Source organism: Anabrus simplex, chromosome 14 (assembly GCF_040414725.1).
Source record: "Anabrus simplex isolate iqAnaSimp1 chromosome 14, ASM4041472v1, whole genome shotgun sequence".
NCBI classification, from domain to species: Eukaryota; Metazoa; Arthropoda; class Insecta; order Orthoptera; family Tettigoniidae; genus Anabrus; species Anabrus simplex.
In genome coordinates this window covers 24645939-24672632 of record NC_090278.1, presented here as the reverse complement: position 1 = coordinate 24672632, position 26694 = coordinate 24645939, and the positions used below count along the sequence as shown (strand labels likewise).

The following is a 26694-nucleotide window of genomic DNA, read 5'->3' as shown; positions in this document are numbered from 1 at the left end:
AAGGCTGTTTGTATTAATTTCTTATAAAGAGTAACATTACAAAATGTTACATATTTTCTTGCAAATGCACATTCAATAAAATATTTATGTTACAGACATATGGTTAATATGATTTCATTGATTAATAGTGTTATTGGCTTAACGGCCCACTAACTACTTTCATGGTTTTCAGAGGTGCTGGAATTTAGTCCTGCAGGAGTTCCTTTATGTGCCAGTAAATCTATTGACATGAGACTGACGTACTTGAGCACCTTCAAATATCATCAGACTGAGCCACGATCAAACCTGCCAGGTTGGGGTCAAAGGCCAACACCTCAACCGTCTGATCCACGCCTTTGGTCACAGGGGTCCCGGGTTTGACTCCCAGCAGGGTCAGGAAATTTAACCATCATTGGTTAATTCTGCTGGCACAGGGACTGGGTGTATGCATCGTTTGCATCTTCACTTCATCCTCATCACGAGGTGCAGGTCACCTACAGGCGTCAAATCAAAAAACCTGCACCTGGCGAGCCAAACATGTCCTTGGACACCCCTGGCACTAAAAGCCACACGCCATTTCATTTCCCCTCTGCATCTCTCATTCCACAAGAATGTGAAAATAATTTATTATTTACACACATTAATAATTATCTTGAGGGGGAAATCATTCATGCTTATTATCACAGTTTCTTCATAATCTCATTATGTGAAATATTTTTAAATGTGAACAAACATGTTTCTAATGTTACATACAATAAGAATTGAATGTCAGAATGTTCGTTTCTTATCCCAAGAGTATAGCATACAGAACACTGATGTAGAAGCAGCCATACTTGCTGCGACTTTCTCATAGTGGCCAGCGTTCTTGACAGGGTTGTGGTACAGCCATATGATGAACGTGGAATATTCACCGATCAAGGTCCGAAGAATTGCAGGCTGTCAGTCAAATATCTTTGTAGGCAAAAAGAACAAATGGTGACATCAGGAAGACCAGTCTAAAATCAGAGAGATTCTGAGATAACACAGATTGGGATAGTATGGCCATATGATTTGATCATTTTTACAGGACTGATCAAAGAGGACACAGCTGAATGGAAAAGGCAATAACAATAAAATGATGATTCTAGTATACCCAGTTGCAGAAAATTACAGCCCTGTATGGATAAACAGCGCACACACAGGAAAAGTCGATGTCCAGATGAATGATACCATGAGGACAGTGTCTGGCAAACTCAAATCCACACCACTTAAATGGCTGCCAGTATTAACTAACATCCATCCTCCTCACCTTCGAAGGCTAACTGCTCTGAAGAAGGAATGGTTAAAGTGTACTGCAAATACCCTTTTGCCGATTCATCAGGACTGCAACCCTCAGAAGCATGGAAGATTAAAATCTCGACATCCATCATGGCAACTAGGAAAGAGGCTGGTTGAATCACAGTACAACATGAATAATGCCTGGAGGAAAGAGTGGGCTGCTTCAAATCCTGACCAGCTAGGAAACTTGCTGGGTGCAACTTCCAGTCTTGGAAGATGCACAGGTCCAGCAAGTGGAGAGGCAGTGAATTGGCTAAATTCTCTGGACATTAAATTACAAGTTAATTACCATCCATTGATGCTTTGTCCAATTGTTGTTTATATCTACTTTAAGTGTATATAGTTTTAAGTGTGTATATATATATCGTTTCTTTGTACCCTCTATACGCCATACAAAATAAATAAATAAATAAATAAATAAATGATTCTCTTCATAGTCAGTGGTCTCCATGGTTAAAATTCCTTGTAAATCCTTAGTTCCCATGGCTACAATCACAATATAAACAGTCAGAATGAACTACAACATTTTAAGCTAATTTTCACATTGTGTGCTGTACATTCTTAACATGAAATGAATTTCATTTTTGATCAGAATGACAATTATGTTATATAAATTCAAAAACTAGTATATTGGTTCCACCTAGTAATACCTATAAATTTACTTACAAATCAAAGTTGTAAAAACTTCATGTCAGAACAACAGGTCATGTTTTGGCTGCGTTAAGCCATCTTCAGCTGTCTAGAAATAACTTAAAATTGATATATTAACAGTTACAAAACATGTGTAAAATTCATATCATATACTTATAAATTAAAATAAGTACAGGCTGAAACATCATCAGATGAAAACGTCGCTTGATGTAGTATGATGAAGTCAGAATAAGTTTGACATTCAACGATTCTACGTAATGAATGACAATGATGTAATTAAAATTTTGTAATTTTAAGGAACAGAAGAAATTTTTACAAAGAACCCTGGATATGAAGAAATAAGAAAGGTTGCTGCAATGATGTGTGTGCAGATGTAGTGATTTGTGTTTTCTTTCTCTCCTCACATTGACCTCTTATTGTGTTGTCCATGTTCGTGTTCTTTTGTTGTTCTAAAACATGAATGTATTACAAAAGTTTCCTTGAAAAGCTGGGAAGTGAATCTTCTTTTACTGGCTTGTGTTCATCATCAGAACGTGTGAGAGAATGTTTCAGATTCACAATGTCTGCACACACACCATTGCAACAACCTTCTTAAGTCTTCATAACCAGGGTTATTTGTAAGTATGGTATCCACCTTCATTTTTACTACATCTACAACTTCACCTCCACTAGGACTCAGTTGTTCCATAGTACTATTCACAATTACAAAAAATTCACAAAGAGAAACAGGTCTATTTGTGTAATACAGTATACTCTCAATTATCTAGGCTAATGACCAGGGTGAATGGCACGGATAATCAGATAGCACAGATAATCCAAAAGCAGGTGTTTATTGCAAGAAAAATGCCTTCTATAATTTTTTTTTTTAGAATACAGTACCATATAAAGTAGACTATAATACATTTACAAAGATAACTCACCCACATTATTGTGATCTGAAGAAGTCTGTAATGATGCTCTGCTTTTGACCGTTCATCTGCTTACTTACCCCGAGACGTATTTTGTGTGCGGCAATAATGTCACCATATTAAACCCCCTTTGTCCCATATAATTCAACAGGGTATCCCTACACTGTAGAGCCACACAATGAGAAACACTTTCATCACCTCCTTCTTTTTCAGCCTCAATTAAACTGTCAGCATCACAACCATTTCTAGCACAGACATTAGCAATGTCTTTACCACTTAACTGTTGAAAGCAATAGAGTAAAATAATAATATATTATTTTACTCTATTGTAATCACAGTTCAATACGGATCTATCATTATGAAACTTATTTCTTTTAATAACTGTTGAAAGCCTTATTCACACAAGTCTCTCAAAAACGATTCAGCCTTCTTCGCGGATATCCTGTTCTATTTGTGGTAGAATTTACCTCCATTATCACAATAAGGTGCACGGTTTTACTTTTCCCCACACTGCTGTTGCAACTGCATGTAGCATCCAACAAAGAAAACAGTTTCCAGAAATTTGATAGGTTAACAACACTTTTTTTCCATAAAATTTTTCAGACTTTTAACCCTGTTTATCAACATACCATGGTCCGGCTCCATGGCTAAATGGTTAGCGTGCTGGCCTTTGGTCACAGGAGTCCCGGGTTCGATTCCCGGCAGGGTCGGGAATTTAACCTTAATTGGTTAATTTCGCTGGCACGGGGGCTGGGTGTATGTGTTGTCTGCATCATCCTTTCATCCTCATCACGACGCGCAGGTCACCTACGGGTGTCAACTCAAAAGACCTGCATCTGGCGAGCCGAACATGTCCTCGGACACTCCCGGCACTAAAAGCCATACGCCATTTCATTTAACATACCATGGCCTGCTCTCCATCTCACAACATTTTCGAGGTCACGTTGCAGTTGCTCACAATCTTGTAACTTATTTATCACTCTTAGTACTACTTGTTTCCATTATATTTTCTGGGGATAATAGATCTTCTGTTCTCTCTTGTATGTAAGAGGCCAATAGGAGTTTATTGGTTTACTTTTGAAAGAGTGCTTCAGTTATAATGTTGTACATATGTTGTTGTCAGTGAATAAAAGACAGATGGATTTACAGATGGAAAGCTCCCTCACCTTGGTCCACCTAGCTTCCTCTCTGGGCATGTTCCTATTTTCCTCGGCCCTAATGCTAGCACCTTCTCAAGACACAATGTAAAAGAATAAGTTCAGATACTGTTCACTTAAAAAACCAATGATTATGTTATCAACTAATCTTCCTTCTTTGTCTGTAGTCTCATAGAAACCAAAACAGGACTGTCTAATTTCTTCCCATACATTCCATACAGATTCATGGTATATGGCTACAGAATAGATTTTTCAGACACTTAACTCATTTGGGATGGTCTGTTGAGTATAGGGCACTTTATGGGGAATTTCCTGCAGCACTCAATTCTTCAGACTGTAGCCAGGAATGTCAGCAGAAACAAGAGCACGGCAGAGATCTGTGTTGAACTAGAGCTTCCACTTGAAGTTATTGGTTCTGTCAAAAACAATTGTCTCTTTCTGGAGTTTTGTTGTTTGTTTGTCTAATGTTTACTGGTTAAAATATGGTGTTGCAGCAGGAACCAATGAGCAGATGACAATGTACACTGCCAAAAATTCCAAAATAATATTTTATTATCAGTTCATGAATAATCATCTTCAAATTCTGATACACAGCCTTTTAATTTTTAACTGGCTGACTGTGCTACTTACAGCATAATGTAAGTTATCATCTTTGCCAAATGATTAACAAAATTCCAATTGAATATAAGTTTTTGCATGTAATTGTTAAAAAACCTGAACATTTAAATATGATTTGCTTCACTATTGAGAGGAAGTAATTTTAAAGGCATTACTGTAATTGTTTAAAACTCTTTAGTTGGGAAAAAAGTTTAATTTAATGGAATTTCTGGGACTGCCTGGCCAAGGCAGGGTCGGTTCATGCGGAAGGACGTGGGTTCGATTCCCCGTCAGAAAGTCCAAAAACTTAAGAAACAAGATTTCCACTTCCTGAGGTGCATATAGTCCTGAGGTTCACTCAGCCTACACCAAAAATGAGTACCAGGTTAATTCCTGGGAGCAAAGGCGGCCGGGCGTACAGCAAACCACTCTACCGCATGAAGTGCCGAAGTTACAGATTGTGGAAGCCTTTACCTTCCACCCCTCCAAGGGCCTTCATGGCCTGTACGGAGATGACTTTGCTTTTGATTGACTGATGGAATTTCATAATATTATGAATTATATTTAGTTTAATGCTTTAGATGGAAAATATATTGATAATATTTGCAGCATGTGCAAAACTCTAAAATATGGAAAATAAAAATAGCATTTTTCAACACTACTGTATATAGTGGTACAGAAAAAGAGTGCTAAATATGGTAGAGCTTCCGTACCCTTCCCGTTAAAGATAGGTTAAGAGATTTAACACTGTGTGGCTCGGATGAAGTCACAATACAGTACACAAGACTTTCCGTTGTTGATGATGAAGTGCATTCTTTGCTTGAAATTCGACAAAACTGGTAGGTCAGGTAAGTGAGAAGATTATTGCAAACGTGATAGTTTTCTATGTTTGCTTTTTTTTCTTTTTCTTTTTTTTCCACCGAATGTGGCATCCCTAGGGGCAGACATGATGTGAGTTCTATCAGAGACAATATAAACCTTCCTTCATCACAGCTGGTCAAAAAAGAAAAGTAACATTTTACAAATTTATAATTGTCTCACTTTTTATAAGTAAGAAAGCAGCCCCATGGTGTTGGGATAGAGAGCCTGCCTCTTACCCAGAGGTCCCAGGTTCAGTTCTCAGCCAGGTCAGTAATCTTCACCTGAATCTGACAGCGACTGTTGCATGGGGATTTTAAGCCTTGAGCTGGACCCCTTGGTGCTATGCAATAGGAGTAGCCTTTGTGCCAGCAATAGGTTTCACCCTCCCTCTTCTTACTTCCATATATTACCTCATTTGTTTCATGTCGAACTCCTCTGATGTGGATGATATCAGGAAGGGCATCCAGTCATAAAAACCTGCTATGAAGATTCATCTCACTTCATACCCGACCACGTGGAGGAAAGATAGTCATCATCGTATGGCCACAGCTACCATGTTGAGGTATTTTGATATATCACCAGTCAGGCTGCCTGCTTGCCAATTTTAACAGTCTGTTTTACTCTTCGAGACTCCAGAGAAACGTGAACTCTATTATTCAGCGATCAACTGCCGAGTTAATGCTTCACAACAGAGGAAAGCTCACTGCTGCTCTCTAAGCTTTGTCAACTAAGACCAAACCCTGTTAAGATGCAAGTGTATGGTCCGGTTTATTCAACCTCAGGTAACATTTAACGGCCTGTTAAAATTATTTAACAGTGAACTTAACCAAATTAGCATTTAATCCACATTGGTTAACACCAACAATCTGTTAAACTCTCAGTTATCTTTAACTGCCCAAGTTCAAGCAGTTAAATTCTCTGTTAGCTCAAAATATGGCAGGTGTATCAGATGCAGAAATTCTTGTATGTTGGTAAACGTCAGTATGCACATTGAATTCACTACAAATTTTCTGCCAAGCATCAATCTTAGCTTTGAGCATGGATCCATCTGTGCTTACTTTCTATAGTAGGTATACTTTGAAATAATTTCCAAAAGAAGAAAAATTTGAACCACGCATTCTCTTCGTGGCTTTTCTTTTGTATTGGTCTACAGAGCAACAGAAAATTCATGGCCAAGACAAAAAATTCTAATAAATGTTGACTTCACAAGCCTTGGTTAACAGCTGTATTCACACAAAAGCGTATCAAAGCGTGCTCATAAACTACATGGTTCTGCCACTGCCTTCTAGAATCCCAAAGATCGTGACTTTTGTGAGAGTTAATGCTGTGTTAGCTATCAGATCCCAGAAAATGTTTGGATAAATGCAAGAATATTAACATGCTGCTAAATTTTTAATGCTATGTTAAACAGTGTGTCAGTGTTCTTTAAACTGAGACTGAATAAACGGGGCCTATGTCTTTCATCCAAGGAACAAAGAAGCCTATAATGTGGTCCAAGCTGCCAAAGTGACACACTAGGTGTCACACTCGTCAAATCTCTCACACGGTGTGAACTGCAGGTTGAAAGTTCTCATCACAAATAATCTACTGAGAAAATTTGGTTGGATCACAGTGGGGTAGTCAACCACGAACTGTTCAAACTTCAGGACTGGCACTCTGTTACTTTGCCGCAGAGAATGCCTGTCAAAGAGTCTCTGCGGCTCAAGCAGCAGTGCATCGGGCCTCTTACTGCTGGATACCGTGGTCCGGTCACTCCATGTAAGATTTATACTGGACAAAGCAGAGGCAGGACAGATTTTTCTCCGGGTACTCCGGTTTTCCCTGTCATCTTTCATTCCAGCAACACTCTCCATTAGCATTTCATCTCATCTGTCAGTAATTTATCATTGCTCCAGAGGAGTGCGACAGGCTTCGGCAGCTGGCACATTTCCTATCCTTGCCGCTAGATGGGGACTTCATTAATTCTATTCCTACCGGGCGAGTTGGCCGTGCGCGTAGAGGCGCGCGGTTGTGAGCTTGCATCCGGGAGATAGTAGGTTCGAGTCCCACTATCGGCAGCCCTGAAGATGGTTTTCCGTGGTTTCCCATTTTCACACCAGGCAAATGCTGGGGCTGTACCTTAATTCAGGCCACGGCCGCATCCTTCCAACTCCTAGGCCTTTCATATCCCATCGTCGCCGTAAGACCTATCTGTGTCGGTGCGACGTAAAAAGCCCCTAGCAAAAAAAAAATTCTATTCCTGACCCAGTCGAATGACTGGAAACAGGCTGTGGATTTTCATTTCATTCATATCTCTGTCAAGTCTGGTACAATTCAACTCTTGCCAAATAGGTGGAAATAGCTCTCAATGACACCTAAACAGATTGCAGGAATAGTACCACCCTGTGTTCGAAGAGAAGTGTCTGTGAACCACAAGAAGTCCAAAATCAAGCATGAAAGTATTCATCTGCTTCATGTGCAGAGACTTAATTCTAGATGAACATTTAATGAACTTTAAGCAAGGGTTAGGCTATAGATGTGAAAGATGCCCCGCCAATTCTCAGAGTGGAAGATAGAAGGCGAAAAATTTACCACCTGCTGATGATTAAGAGTTAGATGGTTTGGAAATCTCTCAACAGGCCGATGGTAAGTTTAAGAGGTGGCCGACATAAGATCAAACCGTCATGCACATGTTTCCATGTTCACTGTAATCAATCAATCATTTAGCCAGCCCAGATACACTGGATTTGGCCAAGTTCTGGTCAAAATATCATTGTGACACAATAATAATTGATATTGAGTAAACAGCAAATGTGAAACGAAATATCCTCTACATGCAGACATCATAAAGCATGGAGTATCCAATATAGTTTCTTTCTGCCCTTCGAACATCTGACAACTTCTGCAATCTTGGTATCTGGGGGCTGTAATTTCGTGTGGCTATTTCTAGCCGAGTGCAGCCCTTGTAAGGCAGACCCTCCGATGAGGGTGGGCGGCATCTGCCATTTGTAGGTAACTGCGTGTTATTGTGGTGGAGGATAGTGTTATGTGTGGTGTGTGAGTTGCAGGGATGTTGGGGACAGCACAAACACCCAGCCTCCGGGCCATTGGAATTAACCAATTAAGGTTAAAATCCCCGACCCGGCCGGGAATCGAACCCGGGACCCTCTGAACCGAAGGCCAGTACGCTGACCATTCAGCCAATGAATCAGACATCTGGGGGCTGAACTCCACTATACAAGGAGCAAGTGACTAGTCTTTCTTCGAGCCTAAAGCTGCATTTACATTAAGCGCAATTTCCTCGCGAAATCATTTTGCGAGGGAATTGCACTTAATGTAGACGCTCCCTCACCCGTGAGTAATTGCGGAGTGAGGGCCCTCGCTGCGAGCCGGAGGTCAGCCAGTTTTTGTCCGCGCATCAAATTTCTCTCAGTGTAAACGTGGTCCCTGTAGTTGCGCGAGGGATGAATCAAGAACAGTGCTTGCAGCTCATCGAGCTCTACAAAGAGATTTTATGTGGAATCCGAAAAACAAAAACTATTTCAATCGCAATAAAAGAGAAGATGCGTGGAAGGAAATTAGTTCTCAACTAAACTTTCCTATCTCTACAGTGAAAGCAAAAATGAAAGCGCTACTAGGATCATATCGAAGTGAAAGATCGAAATAAGACCAGAGTCACGGGATCACGTTTATAATGCAAAATTGTCATTTCATTACTTTTTTGAACCTACCGGTACCTATTTTGAAGCATTCTTGGGTCATTGTGAAGAACTTCTACTAGTGGGCAGACAACACCACATTCAGAAGGCACAAGTCGTGAACATTTGGATTCGTCATATTTAGATGGGCTGTTGCGCTTGTGACTAATTTCACTTGGTTTGTGATTTATTTTTTCTCCCATTATTTTATCTTTATTTTAAATTTTCATCCATTTTTTTTGTATTGATCCACAACAATTAAATATATCAAACGCTATTTTATAAATGGGTGTGGTTTGGATACGAAATGTATTTTTAAATTGAATTAATATTGTGTGATTTTTAATTGTTAGCATTCCTTGTTCATTTGACTTTTTTTAAATACATATATAATAGCAAGTCGATTTACTGTTTTAAATGTGATTAATTATTAACCTTACCTTCACATAATCCTGAAGCGTTTCAATCAACGCATCACAAACTTCTGGGACGATTTTTGATATTGTGCATTTCAATATTTGAAATAAATACTGCAAACTTGTGTACGAATCACCAGTTACTAAGAAACGCAGTGTGACAGCCAACCTTTCTCTCACTGTTACTGCTTCTCTGAATGTTGTGTCTTGTTTTTTAACTTTTTGACTGATCAGTGAAACGAATTGTTCAAAATCTTGGGTATTCATGTGGACAAATTTCTTAATTGTATCATCAATGGGTTCCTGTACCATTTCTCTCATAAGGCTGTTTCCATATTGGCTTCTTCCAAGGAATAATTGTTTGCTCCACCATCGTCGAGGGCACCAATTTTTCTTCTTCCCTTTCTTGATCAAAAAATTACATTAATATGATGGAAAACGTGGCTGCAGCGGCTGGAGGGACAAAACAAGTTTCCATGTTGGCTGCAAAAACAAGAACAGAAGCGTTCAGGCTTGTCGAAGGCGGCTTGCCCCACTCGCGCTATTTTTCGCTCTAAATTGCGCTCCGTTTTGGGTAGTGCGAAATTTCACTCGAAGCGAGTAAGTTTCACCCGAGCGACTTTCGCGAGGGAGTTTCGCTAGTGTAAACGCAGCTTAAGAACCAAGAAGCCATTCCAGTCCCAGAGTGTTGTCGCTGGGCAGCCCTGGGTAAATTTAATTCTGAAGGTTCATTATGTTTCTGGATCAACACATTACTGTTTAGCCATAAACATAAGTAACAGATTAATCAATTCACTTGTCTTTCCTTCTGAGTCATTCTGTGTGGTGTGAAATGTGGACAGTGAAGGCTCAAGACAAAAACCGCACCACTGCCTTTCAGATTTGGCATTAACAGCAGATGTTGCAAATACTACAGACAGCCAGGACAACAAAACTTCCATTTTTTTTTGTATAATTTCCTGTCTCACTCCTGAGCACTTCAGTTCTAAGATTGTGAAGTTGCTGAACATACAAACTCGTCCAGGATGTGAAGGTGGAAAACAGTCTCTATAACCTTGTGGGAGAGAAAATACTATTCTTTGGTCACATTATGAGAAGGGAAGACAACATCCTGGAAAAATGGGAAAGTTAACGGTAAACAGTTACTTTTGGAAAACAGAAAATTGTCAGTAATGACACCAACTCATCGATGCTTCAAGAAAACCACAATACTCAGATGCAAATTAAAAGTCCAGAGTTTAAGATAAATTCTGTCCATCTGCATAGGCTACATCAACATATATTGTACCACGAGATTGTGAGCCTGGTCTGGCATTGACTTTACTCGCTTCTATTTTCTTGTACAATCCCGTGCAAAATTAATCTGAACTTGGCAATGAAGTACACATTTTTTAATTTTTTACACAATACGTTTATGGACAATTTGTTTATGGACGATCTGCCGTCTGAACTCGATGAAACAGCGAATACCCTACTCTTTGCTGACGACTGCAAGATATTTAGGGAGATCAGGAATCCAGCAGATGCAGCTCTGCTACAGTCCTCACTTAACGCCCTCTCGAACTGGTGCCGTACTTGGAAACTTATCCCCAATCCACAAAAATGCAGCCACATGACCATAACACTACGTAAATCTCCTCTACCGACATCATATTACCTACTCGACAAGCCCATCACCGTGGTTACGCAACAGCATGACCTAGGTGTAATATTTGATACAAAATTACAATTTAAGACCCATATAGAAACATATACAACCAAGGCTATGAAATTACTAGGCATTCTCTATCGCTTCACAGAAATTTCTGACCCCATTGCTCTTCGTCACTTCTTCCTCATGATCATTCAACCTCTCTTAAACTACTGCTCTCCGATTTGGACAACAGCCTCCCCCTCCAATACTAAGCAGTTAGACAGAGCAGTGTCCTTCTTTGCTGCAATTGTAAGGAACAGAAACCCCAAGCTCAGAAATCTGTCTACGCAGCAGGTATTAATGGCAATTAATATGTCACCGCTGCACATCAGGCGAAAGGGTAGCTGACCTGAGATTCCTTCACGGGATCTTAAATGGACATTACCGCTCGGAACATCTCGTCTCACTCTTCTCTCTCCGTGTTCCTTCCTGCTCCACCAGAACCAAAGACCTCCTCCACATTCCCCACACTCAGCACTCAATACTTCAACGATCTTTCCTAATCCGCCTCCCAACACTCTTTAACAATATTAATAAGAGACAAGAGCTTGATCTAGCATCAAATAAAAGTGTATTCGAGAGGTGTGTAAATAATATCTTAAAGATAAGTTGATGCGAAGGGATTATACCGCCATCTCGACCCACGACGACTCGGCTATGAACATGGACATTCTCACGGTTTTCGATTTGGACAGTTGTTATTAGTAGGCTGTGTACCTGATCTTGTTATATTTTGTTATGTTTCTTATGTTTTATTATGAAATTTTACGTTTGTTAAATAGTCTGTTGACAGTGCAAGTGAAATTTGCTCAGTGTAGCTGTATCTTGTGCTTCGTGAATAAATAAATAAATAAATAAATAAATAAATAAATAAATAAATAAATAAATAAATAAATAAATAAATAAATAAATAAATAAATACGTACCTTGAATACCTTCTAATAGCTATTATGTCCTCCTTTTATGTTTTTTAAGTTCTTTCACATGATTTGGCATTGATTCCACAAGCTTTGAGCACAATGTTTCAGTTCATCAACATGAAACCACAGTTTAATTAGCGACTATCATTTGTAGTTTTTGGAACAATCAAGTTTTGCCAGTCTCCTTTTGCAAATAGCCCATAAGTTTTCTATTATGTCAGGAGAATTCCCAGGCCAATCTAGAACACAAATATTGTTCTCACTGAAAAATGTTTTCCACTTTCTTTGAGGTATGTTACGGAGCCAGATCTTGTTGAAAAATTCCATTGTCTGGAAACCTCTTCTGCAGCCCAGAAACAACTCTTCTTTGCAGTGTTTGGATGTACTGGTCATCCCTTCAACTGGTAATAAGGGTCCCAATCCTTCAAGTATGAAGCACCCCCAAAACATCTTTGTGGAGTGTTTTACAGTCTGTTGTGTACCGGTTATGACCTGTACATAAGTATTTTTTGAGCATAAGTTACGTTTATTTACCATGCGTAATGTTCCGAGCGCGCCTGGTTTGTTTACCAGCAGCGAGGACCAGCTAGCGAGTGTATGACGACTGTGAGCTGTGACGTAGCCACAGGGGCTAACTAGACCGCCCGCTCGTCACAACACGTGTTACCAGCCTTGACTGGTATTTTCTGGATTCCACGTCACTTGTTCTAGAGAGTTCGATGGAGAAAATTTTGAAATTTCTATAATAATGATGCTAGCGAATCGAGCGATATGTCATCTTGTTTGGGATCACCTAAACGTCCCAATGTTCGAGTTTCAAGCAAATCCATCGAGGGATTCGGGAGATATTCAATCAAACCGTATTATGACGTAGACATCCCGGACTGAATAAAAGGACCTACTGTAGCCTATTCACACAGTCTCAGCTGAGTAGTCAGCGGGGACACTCTTGCTGCTACTATCATCGTGGAACTCTGTCATTATACAAGTGTGGGAAGACGATTCTTCCAAGTACTATAAGTGGACTCGTAAGACTTCGAGTGTTGTAGAAAATTTTCTAAGTCTTCATAAATGAACTTAGAATATTTACAAGTGTTAATTAAATGGACTTGTATTATTTACGTGCCTTCGAGACTGAAACTTTTCTAAGTGTTCACTAAATGGACTTGTGGGGCCGATGACCTTCGATGTTAGGCCCCTTAAAACAACAAGCATCATCATCATCTAAATGGACTTTTATTATTTACGCGTCTTCGAAGATGGAATTTTTCTAAGTGTTCACTGAATGGACTTGTATTATTTTCATGTGTTCGAGACCAGAACTTTTCTACGTGATCATTAAATGGACTTGTATTATTTACGAGTATTCGAGATTGGAATTTTTCTAAGTGTTCGTGAAATGGACTTTTATTATTTACGTGGAATATTTGCGACTGTTGAGGATCTCATCCTTCTAATAGACAGCGATTGATTAACATTGCTAGTGATGAACTATAACTTTCCAACGGCTCTAAACAAAATTAGGATTTCACTTGCATTTACTCAAAGACTTGTACATTTGCCAGTGTTGGTTTAAAAGACTTATAAATTTCGTCAGTGAATTTATTTATGTGGAAGGACTTGTGTTTCCGTCAGTGGTCACTCAAAGACTTTATGAATTTCACCAGTGATTAACTTTAGATATATTCAAACTTCCAAGTGAATGGACTTGTGTTTTCATTCGAGTTTAGGCAAAGACTTGCACCTTTGCCAGTAATGAACTTTGAGAAGGGACTTGTATTTTTCGTTGCCAAAAGTTATTCAGGGAAGGGGATTTTCCTAGTGATGAACTCTAAAATTATTAATATTACTCATATCGTTTTAGGAGTGTTGGAAGTCTTGATGTACAATTATCAAGAACTCTGCTTATAAGTTGATCATCCAAGGTTTTCATGGACTCAGTGCTACTAGTGACCTTGGGAACATCAATCCTCTCAGTTTCATTGCCTCATCGCCTGGATCACCGGGGTTCGACCTGGGCCTCAGAGTTCGAGACATCTCTACTTGCCGCCAATCCAGACAGTCCAGCTGCCTCTGTCTGGAGTATCTGGAGTCCCTGGAATCCCTGGAGTCTTCTGGAACGTGCTTCAACCAGCTTGGTTTGGTGAGCTGGAGAACCCGAGCCATACTATTGAAATACGAGGAAGACAATCCATTTCTACTTAGAGGTGATGTGCCAATTCGTGACTTATTTGAATAAACTCTTGTGCAATCAGAGTCAAAGTTTTTCTGTAGATAGGACCTACCTCCTGTACCGAGCCCTAGCTACAATTAATCCAGTTTTTTGCCCTGAGAACTATAGTCATGCTACTTTAACATTTAATCTGAGAGACGGGCTCTTTTACCGGTACAGTTGCAAATTATGTAAGTTGTTGCCTCATTATTTGCTCGGTTGCACATATTTACCTCTCTGCCCCTACACTTGAAAATAACTCCTCAGAGAAAAGAACTGTCCTCGAGTGTTCCATTGTACAGTCCCAATGACTAGGTGCCAACAACAACAACAACAACAACAAAAAATATATATCTTGCGCATTTCTTCTGTTAGAAGATGTTTCTTTACAGGTGTATAGGATTTCCTTCCAGCTAACAGAAATCTGTGGCAAACATTACAAATGAAATAAATGAAATGTCGTATGGCTTTTAGTGCCGGGATATCCCAGGACGGGTTCGGCTCGCCAGTCGCAGGTATTTCTAGTTGACGCCTGTAGGCGACCTGCACGTCGTGATGAGGATGAAATAATGATGAAGACAACACATACACCCAACCCCCAGGCCACTGGAATTAACCAATTAAGGTAAAAATCCCCAACCCAGCTGGGAATTGAACCCAGGACCCTCTGAACCGAAGGCCAGTACGCTGACCATTCAGCCAACGAGTCGGACATTACAAATGATTATTCTCATTTTGTTCCGTATTGAAGATGACATATCACAAATATTACAATATTTATTGAACCACCTATTCAATACATTCCACTATTTTGTGTAGTTATAATTTTACTTAATACTAAAAAGTCTTAAGGTACAGGTTTCACCCTTTTTAACCACATAAAATAGCGGAATGTATTGAATAGGTGGTTCAATAAATATTGTTGTAATATTTGTGATAAACATTAGAAATGTGCAGATTCACTCCCCTTTCCCCCAATTCATGTGCAAAGTCTACAGCAGTTAGCTTAGGGTTTAATTTACTTCTCCTGAGGAGAAAATGAGTCATCAGTTGGCATCATTCTTTTTCCTGCCACAGTTCCCCGTTTTCTTTGGTGAAACTGATCCAGTTTGTACCGCTGATTAATTCTATTTATAGTGCCTACACCGACACCAAATTTAGCAGCTAACTCTCTTTGTGTCACAGAAGTGTTTTGAGATAATGTTATAATCGCACTACACTTCTTGAAAGTCATATCCACTCAAGAAATAGGTATTATTACCACCTCAAAAATCCTATAAAATGTGACTCACTTTGAAATAAATGCAACTTTTATCCATAACAATCACCACACAAATTAAACAAAACTGAATAACAGTGCAAATATGTCGAGAGCACAGGAACTAAGAATAAGTCCTGTGTAACACACTGTCGCTAACCACTTGGAAAATGAAAAAAACTTCCATTGCTCCGATTAATTTGCATGAGACTATAACGTATGTATTTCCTGATCACTTCTAAGACTAGAATATCTTTTCTCTTGTTCAATTTGCCATGGAAAATTTCTCTTCCAGTCTTTTTATTAATGTTCACCACATCTGCTACAATCCTGATACTCGGTCACCGATCTTCATGCAAGAAACTTGCTGTAAAGAACATTGTAAGGGAAGAAAAAGAGAAGAAATGGAATGAGTTTGCAGACAAACTGGAAGAGGACAGTAGAGGAAATATGAAATTGCTATACAGAGTAGTGAAAAACAAGCGAAGGGATCAAGAGACCATAAAAGCAATAGAACGTGATGATGGAACTCTGGCACAAGAAGAGGGAGAAATTAAACAAGAACTCAAGATCTATTTCGAAAAGCTGCTGAATGGAGATACAGAAAACATAACAATGGATAGAGGAGAGCCAAGCCGAGGAACCACAACTGAACCACCAATTACATTGGCTTGAGGTTGAAAATGCGCTCAAGAGCATGAAGAAAGGAAAGGCAGTGGGCATAGACGAACTAAGTGCAGATATGCTCAAAGCAGCAGGAATTTCAGGAATCCAGTGGCTCTACAGACTGCTTAACAAGATATGGGAGGAAAATACTATTCCTGAGGACTGGAAGATGGGCATCATTGTACCTATGTTCAAGAAAGGAAGCCGACGAAAATGTACTAATTACCGTGGTATCACACTACTGTCTCATGTCCTGAAAATATTGGAAAAAATAAGAGAGACCAGAATCAGAGATATTGTTGAACCAATTTTGGAAGAAGAGCAGTATGGTTTCAGACCAGGAAGGTCAACTACAGACCTTATATTTGCAATTAGGATGCTAATGGAAAAATACTGGGAGAAGAACAAGCCTTTATTTTTAATATTTTTGGACATTGAGAAAGCATATGATAGTGTACCAAGGGAAAGAATTTGGCAATGCATGAAAGAACTTCAAGTGCGAGACAGCCTTATAGACAAAGTGAAAATGTTGTATAGTGGAAACAGAAGCTGTATTCAAGTAGGATGTGGTTTGTCGGACTGGTTTGAAACAAAGAGAGGAGTGCAGCAGGGCAGCTCATTGTCACCACTTCTATTTATTATTGTAATGGATGTAGTAATGAAATCTATTAAAAGGAAAGAACATGGAGATATCAAAGCCTTCACATTTGCAGATGATGTTGCGATCTGGAGTGACTCAGAAGAGGAATTAGGAGAGAGAATACAAAGCTGGAATGAGGAGTTTACGAAATATGGTTTAAACATCAGCAAGACCAAGACGGTGGTGATGAAAGTGTATGGGGAGGGAGCAGAACCAATAGTCATGTTAAATGAAGCTCAACTGGACAGCGTTCCAGTTTTCAAATACTTGGGTAGCGTTATATCAAATGACAACCTAGCAAAACATGAGGTGAACAATCGAATCAATAAGGCAACACAATTTTACCACCAGGTAAGACATCTGCTGTGGGATGAGCAAATACCCATGAAAACAAAAATGACATTGTACAAGTCCTATTATACACCAATTCTTACATACAGTCTCAAAACCACAACACTGACCAATAGAGATAATTCCAAACTTCAGGCAGCTGAAATGAAATTCCTACGTACTATGATCCAAAAAACCAGGAAAGACAAGATTAGGAATGAGAAAATTAGAGAAGTAGGAATAGATGATTCTCTCCTCAATAAGATTCAGATATCAAGACTGAAGTGGTTTGGTCACATGAAGAGGATGCCAGTAAACAGAACTGCAAGGAAGGAATTTGACAGAAAGGTAGAAGGAAGACGACCTGTGGGAAGGCCACGATGGAAATGGATAGATTTAGTTAAGAGCGATGTACTGCTGAGAGGTGATGATTGGGACAAGTTGGTGGAGGAAGAATGGTACAAGGACAGGATGAGATGGAGGAAGCTCATATACCACACCCGGGAAACTGGAGATGGTTTAGGATGATGATGATGATGACTCTTCCATAATTTTTCCTACTGATTTCATTTTCTGGTGACCGTATTAGATGCCCTAAGAATGATATTCATTTCTTTTTCATTCTTCTAGTCGCAGGTTCTATTTCTTTATAAACTGTTTCATTGGAAGCTAGTCTCCAGACTCAGTTTACTTGATAATTTTTATTTAAACAGGTTCTCATTATTCTCCTTTCTAACTTGCATACTCTATCTATTGCAAATGTGTTTGTTGTTTTGAGTAATGTTTCACAGAGACACTTATTATACGGAATCTTGGTAACATGTTGTGCTGTAACCAGTTTATCTATTCTATTTTGCCATGCTGGTTTCTTGTTCAGGTTATATGTGATTATTTCACCTAAATATTGAAATTTTTCTACAAGTTTTATTTCTTGGTCTCCCAGCTTAAATTTGTTTGCAAGTGGAAGTTGAGTTAGCATAATTTCTGTTTTTTTCAAAAGAAATTTTCAAACCAATTTTGAGCTATTTCCTGTTTCATTTCCTGATTATCACTGGACAAAAGAGCTAGATCATCAGCAAATCCTAGACAGTTCAAATATATGTTATCCTTCTGGGTTACAATTTTTATATTTTTCGAATTGTTCTTGTACCATTCCCTCAGAACGTACTCTAGTGCACAGTTAAAAAGAAGAGGTGACAATCCGTCCCCCTGTCTTAAACCTGTTGTTACCCAGAATGGTTCAGAAAATTCCTCTCTGAACTTAATTTTTAGAAATTGCACTAGAGCAAGTTCAATCAATTTCATTAGCTTTGGGTGAAGTCCGAAATGTCTTAAAATTTTTAATAATGATTGTCTGTGGATGGAGTCTTAAGCTTTCTTGAAATCTGTAAACGTTATTGAAAGGTGCTCGTTTCATTTTCTGTAATATGCCACAACTAGCTTCAAAGTTATTATTTGTTCAGAGCAGCTTCTCCAAGGTCTGAAGCCTCCCTGGTATTCACCTAACTCTTGATCAAGTTATTCTTTAATCAGATTATATAGCATTTTAGAGAAAATCTTATATGTGCCTGCAGTATCTGCTAGATGGATTGAGTAAGCTCAGTAGTTGCTGTTGCCGGTACCAAGGCCGGAAAAAAAAGAGAAGGGCTGGCTTAAAGCAGTAAAATTACAGCCAGAAAATAAACATCTTGAGGCAATAAAGGGCACGACGGTTCCACATGTTAGTGGCGGTACCCCAACAGAGTGTTTTGATGAACAGAGGCTTTGGACGTCAAAATATTGAAGTTACACAGCAAGTTTTACTATAATAATTTCTGCTGCATTTTATTTCAAATTTTAAATTTCTGGTATGCTTTATGCCATCTGTGTTTCATCGCACAAGTTAAACAGCTGATGTTAGTTATTGATTGATCAGACTCGTTGACATTGTTGATGTTCCTGGTTTGCTACACAGCTGTTCATGCTACGAATTACTTCACATCTATATATAATGATAAAAGTAAATGTGTGTGTGTGTGTGCGCGCGCGCGCGCGCGCGTGCACCCAATGCCCAGCCAAATCTATGGCTTGCAGAGATCTGAAATTTTTAACATACGTAGATGGAAAGGGGTCCGAATGCACCTCGAAGCCGGATTTTTAATTTTTGCTTTCGTTGGCGAGTTAAGAGCGAAAAAAACAGTGGAAAACGTGTGCTGCGATATGACTATCCTGCGTGTTGTCACCATGGTTAAATGCATAGATTCACTGTCGCTAGGCAACGTACATAAGATAGTAGATAATGCAAGTCAAGTTTATGGCATAGGAAGCCATTTTCGTTCAGTCTGTGAAATCTATGATATGCAAAAGTCTGAACGTTTTGTCGTAGATGGGCACAGCATTTCACCGAAACACATCGCTGTGTCAAAAAGGAGCTCCAAGAAATGAAGCTGTCAGCGTCGTCAACCAGCAACATTTACAAGAATTACCCAGTTTTCTTCAAATTCAACAGTATGTACACGACATGTCATACAGAGGCTGTCAACTACTACACGACAAACCTTTTGAGGAACTTTGAGTCACCTGGAGTACCCTAGAACATCTTGGAGCAGACCTTTGTGGCACCGATTATCCTTCTCAGGAATATAAATCCTTCCCTTTGCAATTAACATGACTCAAACTAATGCCGAATATTAATGAAGCCACCATCATGGCTGGGTACGCCACGGGCGAAGTAGTATTCCTCGTATTGTAAGTCCACGGAGTCTAGAGCCAGTTTTGGTCCCCGACACGAGAAGCCATCGGCCCGCAAGGTTCGGAAGTGTGTGTGTATGTGAGCGATGTCCAGTCAAACTCCCAGGAGATTTGAAATTCTTAACATAGGTATATTCTTAGATGAATATTTATGCAGGTATAGAACTGCTTTCATTAATCATTTATATTACTTTTAATCATTTAAATTATTTGGTTATTTCATTTTTACCGATATTCATCTCATTCACTTCAAATGTTCGGCTGTAGGAGGATTTCACTAGAACATCAATAAAACTTAAAATGTATTTTCTTTCAACTAACCCAATCTCATATTTTATTATTATATTTAGAGGAAACATATAGTAACACAAGATAGATAATAATAAACACTCACAGATCTGAAATTTGTAACATTCGTGGACACAGACATTTCACCATGGCTGTGTCAAAGAGCAGTTCTTGCTCCAAGAAGTGAAGCTGTCAACGTCGTCAACAAGCAACTTTTACAAGAATTACCCTGTGTTATACAAATTTACAAGCCTATCGACAGGATATGTAATACAGATGAGGCTGTCAACTACACGGCAGAGCTTTTTAACAACTTTGAGTCACTTCGAGCACAGATTATTCTCAGGAATATAAATTTTCCTTCCCTCTGCAACGGAACACGACTCTCAGTCAAGAAACCGATGCCAGATATTATTGAAGCCACTGCATGACTGAACATGCCGCGAACAAAGTTGTATTCATTCCTCTGATTCAAATCATTCCTTCGGATATACCGTTTCAGTTTAGATGTCTGCAGTTCCTCATTTGTTTGAGCTTTTTTATGCATCACAAGGCACAAGGACAATCGCTTAAAGTTGTAGGACACCATCTTCAGAAACTGTGCTTCTTCCGGGGTCACCTGTACGTGGGCTGTACAACAGGCGGAAAGGCAAACACAATACATCTTAGCTTCAAATGAAAGGACACTAGTACAGTTTATGCGTAAGATCTATAAGGAAAAATTTAGATTTTTTATTATATAACATGGTATTTTACATTGTTTTCATATTATTTGAAAGCAATATAATCAAAATAAGATGATGTATTTCATGCAATTTACATCAAAACTGCTTTGAAATAAATGGTTTAGAAACATCTAACTGTTGAATTAATAAACTCGGGCAAGGCCACACACACATGCTAGTCCTAAATATGATGGTGTGTGCTTTAATGTGTGTAATCTTTTCATTAATGATTATTCCTTGTGTAAAAGACGCTCCCTAGACTTTTGTTATAAAAATTGGAGAGAAAAAGTCTACTACGCAGATAATTGAGCATTCATACTGCTTACTTCAAACAAAGCATCACACACATCTCAACTTCTGATAAATTATAATTGATTCTGTGTGTATATAGATACAAAGAAAGGGACCCCACATAGATTGTTATGTACCCCGAGCAATGTTCGCACCCCCCGTCTTGCCTATTGCCACTCTCTTAACCAAATGGCAGCAGCATCTACTTGTTGACGATGAACACTGCCATTCTTATTATATCCTCCACTTCTGAAAGCTGCACACAGACCCTCTGGACCCAGATCTTTCTTTTCTGTGTATTCTATTCATGCCCATGACAAAGAAGCGAGAGTGCTTTCACCAACAGAAGCTCTGCTTCATTTTGAACATCAAGCGGAAGGACCGTATCACCAATCTCACAGTTTTAAATAAAGTAAGCATATACAGTAGACTCGATCTAGTTTGGCTTTGGTTAGTTCGGCCGGCACCTGTCCTCGAGTCACACTTCCCTCACGAAGAAATTGTGCAAGCTGTTATTCGGCAGGACAAAGAAGCAGAAGAAGTCAATGATGAAGAAGAAAATGAAGAGGGGAAAAATGAGTCGCGTATATCAAGCAGCAGACAGAAGCAACAGCATTTGATGTAAAGTTTATAAAGAGGCGTGATTTTGCTTCTAAAAAGCAACAGACACAAAAAATAGTAAAAGATGCATTTCTTTTAATTTTTTAATTCTGCAGAGTTTATGACAGTACTATCCTGTAATGAGGGTTCCTTTTGTTTACGACAATCTGAGATGTTTATACAAAGTGTTAGTGTATCTTTATAAATTAAATTCTGAGTTTTCATAATGTTTTTCAGCAATTAATTTTCCACCACGAGTGTTTACCTCTTATCGGCAGTGAAACTTCAGTAGTGTATGGAGACATCACAAAGACAACAACTCATTTCGGGTGAGTACACTTCGTAAGGACACACATTAATACTACTTGTCTTATAATTGATTCTTTATGTATGTACTAAATATTGGAATTTATAGCATATTTTTTGTTAGTCCAGCTCAGGGTCCGGTCCCAAGATGGTCGAACTAGAGGGAGTCTGCTGTTTTTTTTTTTTTTTTTTTTTTTTTACAATGTGCTTTTCGTTGCACTGACACAGATAGGTTTTATGGCAAAGATGGGATACGAAAGGGCTAGGAGTGGGAAGGAAGCGATCATGGCCTCAATTAAGGTACAGCCCCAGCATTTGCCTGGTGTGAAAATGGGAAAACACGGAAAATCAGGACTGCTTACAGTGGGGTTTGAATCCACTATCTCCTGAATGCAAGCAGATGGCTATGTGACCCAAAACCCGCTGCCACTAGCTCGATATTGTGGAAACTTCTATCATTGGTCTTCGACTCGCATGGATAGGTCATGTCTCATGTATGAGAGTAGGTTCCCCCACCAAACTTTGCTCTAGCACAATACCCCTAGGTGCCCCTTTGAGATACTAGACCAGCTCAAGCAATCATGAAGGAGATCAGAGCTAGGAAACACTTGCTGAGGATCGCTTACTTTGATGGTGATTCATCCCTGCTGCTGCTGAACTACTCTAACAAGAACATCGCGGAGACATGAAGAGTCCGAACGGCAAGCACGGCCAGCTATAACCTGTGATTTGTGTTGACCCATGTTCTATGCAAGAAATGGTTTGTTTACTAATAATTACAAGTTCACATACAAGGTGCACCAAGTATGAAATGAATTGTTGAGCAGGAAAATTGTGTACTCAAAAGACGAATAACAGCCAACAATAACAACTTTATCCACAGTAAGGAGGGACACAACGAGCCCAGATGCGAAGCCTTGGCCACAATATCTATAGGTAACCATTAATCCAGTAGGAACACTTGTTTGGCAAACCACATCTCCTTAAATCTTTAATTTCTCAGCTCAACTGTATGTTGAAAGAATAACAGTTGATTATAGTTTAATCCTCACTATTTCTACTTCAAACTCTTTGCCAGTTTCCTAAATGGCAGCTATTCTGTTTAATACACTGATTTTCTCTTGATCATATACAACAACTAACAATAACTCTGAAATATGCTAATTTGCTTGGAAAGAAATCCCTTGAACTGAAGAATGATTAGGGGATAAATTAAACTAAGTAACTGTGGGAAAAGAACATTTTAAAACAATAATTCACTAGTGAACTGCTTTTAGAACTGACCTGACATCATGCAGGAAAATGAGGAGAGGGTAAAGCTTGGAAACAAAAAATGGAATAAATAAAAAATAACTGTACGACAATTCTGAATTCTATTGTACTCTTTTACTAATTATTTCTTTCTCTCTCTCTCTCCAACACTCTTTCTTTCCACATCACTTTCACACACACATGAAATACCTCACTTCAGAACCAAACTTAACATCATCATCACAACTTGTAGCCAGGCTCTTTACACAATAATAAAAAAACACCATTCTTTCCTTCATATATAAAAAATACCATAGCACCACAAAGGAAACATTCTATTGCTTTTAACCAACTTTTCTTATTTTATGAAAAAAATTACGAGGAACTGCAAGTTAGAGAAACATAAAAAATGGTGGCAGCTTACTAGAAAAGGAAATACTGACACTTAGCATAAAACAAGTAACAATATCTATACAACAAGGTTTGATTCTTCTTCATTATTGTTGGAATTATTCATCTGTTTTCACATAAAACATCATCATGCAGTTCTTTTGTGTTAAAAGGAAGTCCTCTTCAATACGGAAGTGAAGATGAGTCACTAATACTTTCTGTTCACTGCCTACAAAACAGACTGCTGAAGAATGTACATGATGAGTGCACTGAGACCCGCAGCGACGGGCAGGGTGAACACCCACGCAAAGATGATGTTCCTGAAACCCAACAAATATCATAATAAAACTCTGAACAGAAGAGATAAGCAAGCAGAAAGGGTGTGGCATTGGATAACAAAAACTCCCATACTTTCTGTTTGTTAGTCATACATGTAGAATAGAACACACATGCTCAGGTAAGAAAGCTAAGGGCGATTCAAAACAACACAGACAATGCTTAGTTTGTTGTGCAGGATGACAAATTGACTGTCTTTCAAGTGAGAACAAAGTTTAATGTGAGGAAGAGTGTGCGTTCCAGGTTTTGTGAAGAAACCTCCACCAACCCCGCAAGAGCATTATATCGTACATTAAATTACAAAAAGAGGTTTGAATTTTTGAGCTATATATCTAACAATGAGCCACCATTGTAGGTTCTGTAATCAAGTAGGAGCTTAACAACTAAACCCCTTTTGTACTGTTGGGTTCGTGAAGGTTTTTTGACAAAATATGGAACCCATGTCCATCCTCATATCTGAGGCATTACCAAACTCCGATGCCCCACAGTGCCCAAACCATTCATTTCCGGACATAAAAATAATTGGTTTGTCGACCTGCACAACGTACTAAACATGGCTGTTTTCATTCACCCTGTATATGTGTTACAGGGAAAGTAGATTCTTAGTAAGAGTTGACTCTCCCTAGGCAGATTAATCTCTTACTGCTCTGAAAATGTAACCGCGCGCGCCAAACCTTTGTTATGATAATTAAAACATTCCTATTGTTTGGACTCTTACTTCTATTATTGGAACTTTTCTTTGATTTGATTACCCCAGCACGCAACAGGCAGTCGCCAGTCATTACTCGGCTCTTTATTGTTGTGCAATAGTGACAAAAGATTCATTTTCATTTAAATAATTAGTTTAAGTGTGTAATAATTACGTCAGACCGCACAGCAGAACTGTTTCGTGAAAAAGTGAAGCAAGAACGCTGGACTTCCACGGTAAATTTACTGACATTGATCAAATATGACAGCTACATTCAAAAGGGGGAAAAAAATCTAAAAACTGCAACTAAAAAGGAAGTAACGATATCAGATTTATATTAAGACGATGTCATTGTTGAAGTAAATGGTATTACAAAAAAATACACCCTGTCACAGACCAAGACAGCATAAGGTATTACGTTTTTGATGAGTTCGAGTTCTTAATGAAGCGCACATATCCACTGGACATGGAAGAGATCGTATGATTCAGCAATTGAAAGGAAAATTTCAAAATGTTACCGGTATTACAAAAAACATTTTACTATTTTTAAGCTTGTGCGAACGTTGTGTTAAAAAGTGAAACATGAAAAGACTGGTTGTAAAGCCTTTGTTATTCAAGGAAATGAATTTATGACGTCAAGTGGATTTCAATTACTTTCAGTCGCAATCTGATGACTTCAAATTTATAATGGTGTACCAGGTACGTTTGACAAAGTTTGTTGTGCTAAAACCACTGAAATTAAGACTGCAGACAAAGTGTGTAATAATATCATTGATATTTTTACTTTCTTTGGCACTCCTTGTATTTTACTGTCAGACAATGGCAGAGAATTTGTTAATAAAATTATTGACAGTCTGGTTAATACATGGCCTAACTTCAAAATGGTGCATGGCAAACCGCGACATAGTCAAAGTGAAGATAGCGTCGAAAGAGCCAACCAGGACAGAATATAATAACCACCTGGATGCAAGAACATAAAACATCAAAATGGAGTGAAGGCTTATATGAAAAACAGTGCATTGCATAGTGGGATAAAGGATCCCCATATGAGGCAATGTTTGGTTGCCCCCTGAGACACAGCTTATCTAGTTCAAAATTACCAACTGAGGTACAGGCAAATTTAGAAACAAGATTATCTTCAACGCGCAACTGATCAAATTCAGCAACAAGAAAACAAAATTGAAAGTAACGAGAAAGGAAATCCCGATGAAAATGAAACAAACCAAAATTTATCAAGTGGTGAAAAGCTCGTAGATAATAGTATTTAGGAGGTATTTCCTTTTCAACTATCCGAATGTTTTATGATATAATGCAATTGTAAATTACAAGGTATTTTAGAAGGTTTATGTTTGTACATATATTATAAATATTCTAATGTAACTAGCTGAATGTCCTTGTTACCACATCCTAGGCTGATGATGGCATATACAATGCTAAAACCGGTACCTAAAAATGACAAAATGTGACTTTTTAATTATTTCAAATTTTTTATAGTATTGAACAGGTGGAAAATCCTACCCTTATCTTTGACTGTAAATTCTGGTTTGTCATTGTCCAGCTATTCAACTCTTGACACTTCTTTCCCTCTGCTCCACGGACGTAAGTAGTAGTAATAATAATAATAATAATAATAATAATAATAATAATAATAATAATAGTAGACCTTGAGAAATTACACAATGAACAAATTACATCACTAAAGTGCTACTTCAAGCATAAATCAGAAACCTCAGCCCTACATAGTGCAATGGTTGTGGCAGATAACAGTTTTACACCCCTCAATATGAACACCCCGGCTTCACTTACA

At 38.7% G+C, this 26694-nt stretch overlaps 1 protein-coding gene across 5 annotated transcripts in view; it reads right to left on the bottom strand.

Moving 5' to 3' along the window:
* Nucleotides 1-23586: 23586 nt before the first annotated feature.
* Nucleotides 23587-26694, bottom strand: part of NaPi-III (Na[+]-dependent inorganic phosphate cotransporter type III) — a 428747-nt gene continuing 425639 nt past the window's right edge. For all 5 annotated transcript variants that reach the window (XM_067158237.2, XM_067158240.2, XM_067158241.2 and 2 more), the window contains one exon: nt 23587-24183. In XM_067158237.2, the coding sequence (XP_067014338.2) occupies nt 24093-24183 (91 nt within the window). In that variant the 3' untranslated portion in view covers nt 23587-24092. The remainder of the gene's footprint in view (nt 24184-26694) is intronic.